This window comes from Colobus angolensis, unplaced genomic scaffold (genome assembly GCF_000951035.1).
Source record: "Colobus angolensis palliatus isolate OR3802 unplaced genomic scaffold, Cang.pa_1.0 Scaffold55, whole genome shotgun sequence".
Taxonomy (NCBI): Eukaryota; Metazoa; Chordata; class Mammalia; order Primates; family Cercopithecidae; genus Colobus; species Colobus angolensis.
In genome coordinates, this window is record NW_012119043.1 from 8,007,964 (window position 1) to 8,014,722 (window position 6,759).

Below are 6,759 nucleotides of genomic sequence, written 5' to 3' on the forward strand. Positions count from 1 at the left end.
GGTGGCGGGCGCCTGTAGTCCCAGCTACTCGGGAGGCTGAGGCAGGAGAATGGTGTGAACTCGGGAGGCGGAGCTTGCAGTGAGCTGAGATTGTGCCACTGCACTCCAGCCTGGGTGACAGAGCAAGATTCAGTCTCAAAAAAAAAAAGATTTTTTGTAGCAATGGGGATCTCACTATATTGCCCAGGCTGGCCTCGAGCTCCTAGGCTTAAGCAATCCTCCCACCTTGACTTCCCAAAACACTGGGATTATAGGTGTGAGCCACTGTGCCAGGCCTGTCTCCCATATTGCTAACTCCAGGGTGCTGCACCCTCCTGTCAGGTTCCTCTCCACCTCCACGTCTAAGCCTTGGCACGGTTGGCATCTTGACTGATGGACTTCACAGTCGTGGGTGTGTCCTGAGCACTGCAAGATGCTTAGCAGCATCGGTGGCCTCTATACACTGACCCTTATAGTATCATCCTCCCCAGTGTAGCAACCAGAAATTCCCCAGGCTTTGCTGAAAGTCCCTGGGGGGAAACTCGCCCCTAGGTGAGAACCACTGGTCCACCCTTTCAACAACTGCCTTACTCACCCCCTCCCCTCACTGCTGAGACCCAAGCGCTAGAGCCTGGCTGGTGGCCCCTGACTTAGTGCACATATAGGAGCACCAGGCACCTCACCAGGCCCCCAGTCCTAAGGACACTAATAGTTACTAATAAGTGTTTGCGGCCTGGGATGCACTTCGTTTCTGAGGCCAAGAACTCCGTGCCCTGCCTGGAGAGGCGGAGGGATTTTTATACCTGTGTGACCTTGGAAAAGTCGCTTGGCCTCTCTGAGCCTTCCTACCCATATTTACGCAGCGGTGCTGAGCAGAGCATTGAGAGGAGCTGTGTCCAGCAATGGTGCACAGTACGTGCCCAGCCAATGGTTCCTCCCCCGACTCCTCTCCTCCTGGGGCCCCCCTCACCTGACTGCCTGGTTCTGGCCACGGACATCAAGGACCAAGGTGGCCTGAGAATCACAGGTCAGCTGCAGCGAGGAGCTCATCTCTTCTGCCTCCCAGAGTCCTTGGAACACGAGCTGAGGAGGGAGCAGGCTGTGAGATCTGCGGGTGTAGACAGCCTGAGGAGCCTCAGAGGCCTGGTGGGGACCCCAGCCAAGCTCTACAGCCCAGCACGTCCCCGTCCCCAACCCCAGCATGGCCTGGGAGCCACAGAAGCCCCGCAGGCTTGGCTCATCCAACACTCTCATAGATGCTGAGGATGCAGGGCCAGGGTTGGCTCCAACTGCAGCTGAGGTTGGCAGTACCCACTGAGGGACCCCAAAGGACAGCTGCAGCCCAGACATTGGCAGAGCATGTGCTCCCTGGAGGACTCTGTGTCACCTGACCTCGAGGCCAGGAAAGGGTTTAGATGAAGTCAGGGGCACAGGGTATCCAATCTGCTCAGCTGTGGGGTACAGGGCAGAGATCCTTTGCAGGAATGGTGACAGCCTGGCCCCCTGACCCGCCGGGAGCTGCCCCCTCCTCCTACAGCAGAGTGGAGTGGGGCAGGGGTTGCTGGGTAACCTGAAACAGGCTGTGAAAGAAGCATTAAGGCCTGGCTCTAGAATACTCTCTGTGTTGGAGAAGGAGGGCCCAGCTAGGCAGGATGAGTTCATACCAAGTGACAGTGGTCAGGGCATGGCCCCATGTGGGTTCCTCTTCACCGAGGCAGGAGGACACCAAGAGGAAGAGCCTGGACGCCAAGTCTGAGGCCCTATTTTGCTGCTTACTTGCTAGGTGACCTTGGGCAAGTCGCCCACACTCTCACATGTGACCCAGAGATGATGATGGTAATAGTCATTGTCACACCATCAGCATCATCTTCCCCTTCATCACAGCAGGTGCTTCTTAAGCGTCTACGCAGCATTAATGGGATTAACTCACTCGACCCTCACAACCTCCACATTATAGGTAATATCATCGTCCCCATTTTGCAGATGAGGAGACGAGGACACAGACAGGTGAAGGAGTTTGCCCAAGGCCACACAGCTGGCAAGCAGCAGGGCTGGGATCTGAACACCGGACAGGGCCTTCGTAAGGACGGTGCCATCCTGCCTCTCTCTGGGGTGTCAGAAGGATGAGAGTGACGAACGCCCATCAACCCTTTAAAAGGGGCTGGGCACGGGGCAGGCGCTTGACAAGCAGGAGATTCTGACCCAAGACTGCAGGGCAGAAGGACGCAGGCCAGGAGCCAGATGAGGCCCCGGGCACCCACCCACGCCAGCCCTGTGACTGGGAACGCAGAGACTGCTCAGCAGGCCTGGTTATAGCGATTATGAAGGAAGCCTTTGTAAACTGTAAAGTAAACCCAAGGCCTGGCCCTCCCCACCCAGCCTGCACAGCGGGTCCTCTGCACACCAGGAATCACACAGGGGACAGAATTTGGAGGGAGGTCCCGTGCCATCCACTCCTTACCTGGTTGGTGAAGGGCAGGCCCAGCCTCTGGAGAGCAGGCATTGCATGGCTGCCATTGGCCACCAACTGCAGTGGGCCATACTGTGGCCAAGCCACCAGGGCTGCCAGGTCCACGCTGACTCCACTGTCCCCGCCACGGAGGAATACCCTGGCCTGGGTCTGGGTCTCTAGAGGCAGAGAATAGCATGGGCTACTGAGGACAGGTTCACCTCCCTTCCCAGTCCAGGAACACACCAGACTGCAGGAGAGGCCATGCCCTGTGGCCCTCAAACACAACACCGGCAGGAAAGGGCAAGGCTGCCACAGCGTGGGGGCTGGGTGGGGTCAACCACTTTGAGCCTCCTTGACATCACCTATCATTTGTCCCTGAGGATCTAGGCCTGGATGGCTCCTTCTCTCATTGAGGTTGAAGTTGCTGAAATGACACCTCCTCCAAGAAGCCTCCCCTGACTGCCCATCTGAAGTCCCTCCCAATCCTTTGCTGCCAGGCATCCTCCATCCCATCTCCCTGGAGTGTGGTTCCCAGCACAACCTGAAATGACCTCACTCACTTACTTATTGGGTCCCTGCTCCCCATACTCTCACCCCACCAGAAGGTCAGTCCCTGGGGGCGGGGTTTCTCTTAGGACAGCTCCTGACACACAGCAGGGGTGCAGTGAGTGCTTTCTGAATGATTCCTGAGGATTATCCGAGTAGCCTGCAGAGGAATCAGCATGAGCTCTGCTCTCCACAAATGGCCACTGTGGCCACTGATTTCCACCTGCAGCCACCCGGCCCTGGCTGGAGGGTCCCGTCCCTCCCATCACCCCCTGCAGAACGGGAGATTCTGGCTCACAATTAGGAGTTTCTTCTTTAACTTAAATTCCCTTTGCTACACAGAGAAACCCATCGGGTCTGGGAGCCCCAGAGCAAACAGATGGCGCCTGCTCTATGTCAGACGCCAGGTTCCCGTGGTGTGCAGCTCACGGCTTGGGCTCAGGCCCAAGTGACACTCAGCCAGGCTCCAGCGCCTCCCATCTGGCCAGCAGGGTGGACGAGCTCCACAGCTCTGAGCCTCCACTTCCTTATCTATTAGGTGGGCGCAGCCCGCCCGCCCACCTCAGGGGACAGCGTCCAGAGTCAGTGGGGTAACACACGGGAGAGGACCACTTATGGGACATGCAGAAGGCCTCAGAAAAGGCTTCCTTCCTTCCTCGTTCAACATTCAAGCGGGAGAAGGGAGAGGTCGCTCCTGGCTGGGGGCGGCCATACCAGGCATCCTGGGTCGGGAACTAGAGCGGCTCACTCGGCTATCATGTCCCTAACGAACCGTGAGGTCATCTCAGACTGGGGACAATTTCCCCATGTGATCCTGTCCTCTGTTTACCCCTCAGGAGGCTGAGGGCCAAAAATAAAGTGTTTTTTTTTGTTTGTTTTTTTGACACAGTTTCACTCTGTGGCCCAGACTGGATTGCAGTGGCGTGATCTCAGCTCAGTGCAACCTCCGCCTCCCAGGTTCAAGTGATTCTTGTGCCTCAGCCTCCCGCCTCCCAGGTTCAAGTGATTCTTGTGCCTCAGCCTCCCGCCTCCCAGGTTCAAGTGATTCTTGTGCCTCAGCCTCCTGAGTAGCTGGGACTACAGGCATGCACCACCGTGCCCAGCTAATTTTTTCTTTCTTCTTTTGTATAGAGACAGGGTTTCACCCTGTTGGCCAGGCTAGTCTCGAAATCCTGACCTCAAATGATCCACCCACCTTGGCCTCCCAAAGTGCTAGGAGTACAGGTGTGAGCTATTGCACCCGGCCCCCAAAATAAAAAAGTTTGAGGCCAACAGAAGATGCCTTAGAGGACTGGGGAGTCCCAGGGGTCCTGAATGGTTAAGAGTCACGTCTCCATAATCTATATGGGGGTCAGAGGGTGTCTCTGGGTTCAATCTTCCCTTTGTCATTATCAGCTGTGTGACCTGGGCCAGGTGACTCAACCTCTCTGAGCCTCCATTCCTCATCTGCAGAATGGGAATGACATTCCTAACCCAACCTCATAGGCTCGTTCACATACTCATTCAATACCTACTATGTACCCTGCAACAAAGCAGACACAAGTCATCCCGGCCCTCAGAGAGCACACATTCTGGTGATTCTAGCATAAAAAGAATGAGAAACAAAGGCATTTGTATGCTACCCGTATGTCAAATGACAGAACTGGGGAGAGGGATGGGAGGAGATGGGGAGGTAGAAAAGAGAGGCCTCCCTGAGACGCCACTGGAAAAATACCTAAGGGAGGTGAGGAAGCCAGGCAAGCGTGTGGGAGAGAAGCATTCCAGGCAGCAGCATCAGCCTGTGCCAAGGTCCTGGGGCCACAGCAAGCCTGGCGTGTTGAAGAACAGCGAGGAGTGGAATAAGTAGGGCGGGGGGCTGGGAGATGAAGACAGAGAGGGGAAGGGTGTGGATTCTGATGGCTCACAGGGCCCTCGAAGACTTTTGACTTTCCCCCTGTGTGATTGGGACGGCTGTACTGTATTGAGCTCTCGTGTGTACACAGCTTGCCTGGCATGTACGCAGTAAGTGCTCAGCCAATGCTGGCTCCTCTTGTTGCTTTTATCTTCCTGTCATGATGGGTTGAACCATGTCCCCAAAAAAGAGAATTGAAGTCCCACCTCCCTCACCTTGTCCTGTGATTATGACTTTATTTAAAAACAAGGTCTTTACAGATGTAATTAAGTAAAAATAAGGTCATAACCAAACCGGAAGGGCCCTCAATCCACTGTGGATTGTTTTTGCTTTTATTTTGAGACAGGGTCTCATTCTGTCACCCAGGCTGGAGTGCAGTGTTGCAATCATAGCTCACTGCACCTCAACCTTCTGGCTCAAGCGATCCCCTTCCTCAGCCTCCCGAGTAGCTGGGACCACACACAGGTGCCACCACACCTAGCTAAGATTTCTATGTTTTAAGCCATCCGGTGTGTGGAACTCTGTTGTGGAAGTCCTAGAAAACTAATCCACCTGTCTCGGGAATTAGATCATTGATGGGCAAGGCTGTCCTGGTTGTCCTAGAGCCCAGAGCCACACTGGGCTTGACGGGGGTGCCACCTGGGTCCAGGCCTGGGTCCATGCTGGGCTGGCTCAGGCATGGAGGAAGCCAGCTCCCCAGTCCCGGGGCTGTGCGCTGGGTGCCTTACCATGTATCTGCAGCTCAGCACTCAGGTAGGCCTTGCCTGGGAACCCTGCCCACAACAAGGCCTCACTGTTGTGCCAGCTCCGGCCGGAGAGCTCCAGGTGCCCATCACGGTAACAGTAGCTCACAGAGTAGTTGAGGAACGTGGGCCCCATCACGACGCGTCCAGAATGCTCGAAGCCGGAGCTGCCATTGTCAATGTCCACAGAGACCTGGAATGACAACGAGGAGACGCTGGACCACCCTGTGCAGAGAGAACCAGCCCGAGTCAAGCTGGCACTGGTTCCCACAAACCCTGGGGTTATCAGTGCCATTCACGTCACTGTGGTGGGAGGAACTCACACCCTCTTGCAGGAGGTTTGATGACCAACGTGGTTACTCCAGCTAATTACACAAGCACCCAAGAGACCATAGAGAAAACCTGGAGAGACCAATCAGGAAGTGGGGCAGGCAGGGGAGAGTAGGCCTGGGGAGGATGGCTGGAGAAAGACTTTGGGAACACCAAGATGTCCTGGCTGGTACGAAACAGGTTGCAAACCACAGTCTACATCTGTTCTTATAAACAAAGTCATTGGAACACATCCCTGCCTGTTTGTCGGAGGCATTTGAACCAGAGCAACTCCATCTTGAATAGACGAGGGGTAAAATAAGGCTGAGACCTACCGGGCTGCATTCCCAGGAGGTTAGGCATTCTAAGTCACAGGACGACATAGGAGGTCAGCACAAGACACAGGTCATAAAGACCTTGCTGATAAAACAGACTGCAGTAAACAAGCCACCTAAATCCCACCAAACCAAGATGGAGATGAGAGTCACCTCTGGTTGTCCTCACTGCTACACTCCCACCAGCGCCATGACAATTTACAGATATCATAGCAACGTCAGGAAGTTACCCTATATGGTCAAAAAAGGGGAGGGATGAATAATCCACCTCTTATTTAGCACATCATCAAGAAATAACCATAAAAATGGGCAACCAGCAGCCCTAAATTATTTATTGCCCAAGATCCAAGAACCCTCCCCCCTTGGGGTCTGGATTGAGACTCCGTTCCGGTAACATGTTCACATCCTATTCCCGCGACTGCTTTCACAACACAACAGCAGCAGAAGGGAGGCGCTGTGGCAGAGACTGCAGGGCCGCAGCATCCTGTTCCCGCGACTGCTTTC

The 6,759-nt window shown here is 55.0% G+C and overlaps 1 protein-coding gene across 1 annotated transcript in view; it reads right to left on the reverse strand.

The window, feature by feature from the left end:
• Positions 1-6,759, reverse strand: part of LOC105525710 — a 126,076-nt gene that overhangs the window by 15,864 nt on the left and 103,453 nt on the right. The window contains exons 39-41 of the mRNA XM_011961438.1: positions 5,597-5,804; positions 2,441-2,607; positions 950-1,062 (exon numbers count right to left, since the gene is read on the reverse strand). Of these exons, the coding sequence (XP_011816828.1) occupies positions 950-1,062; positions 2,441-2,607; positions 5,597-5,804 (488 nt within the window). The remainder of the gene's footprint in view (positions 1-949; positions 1,063-2,440; positions 2,608-5,596; positions 5,805-6,759) is intronic.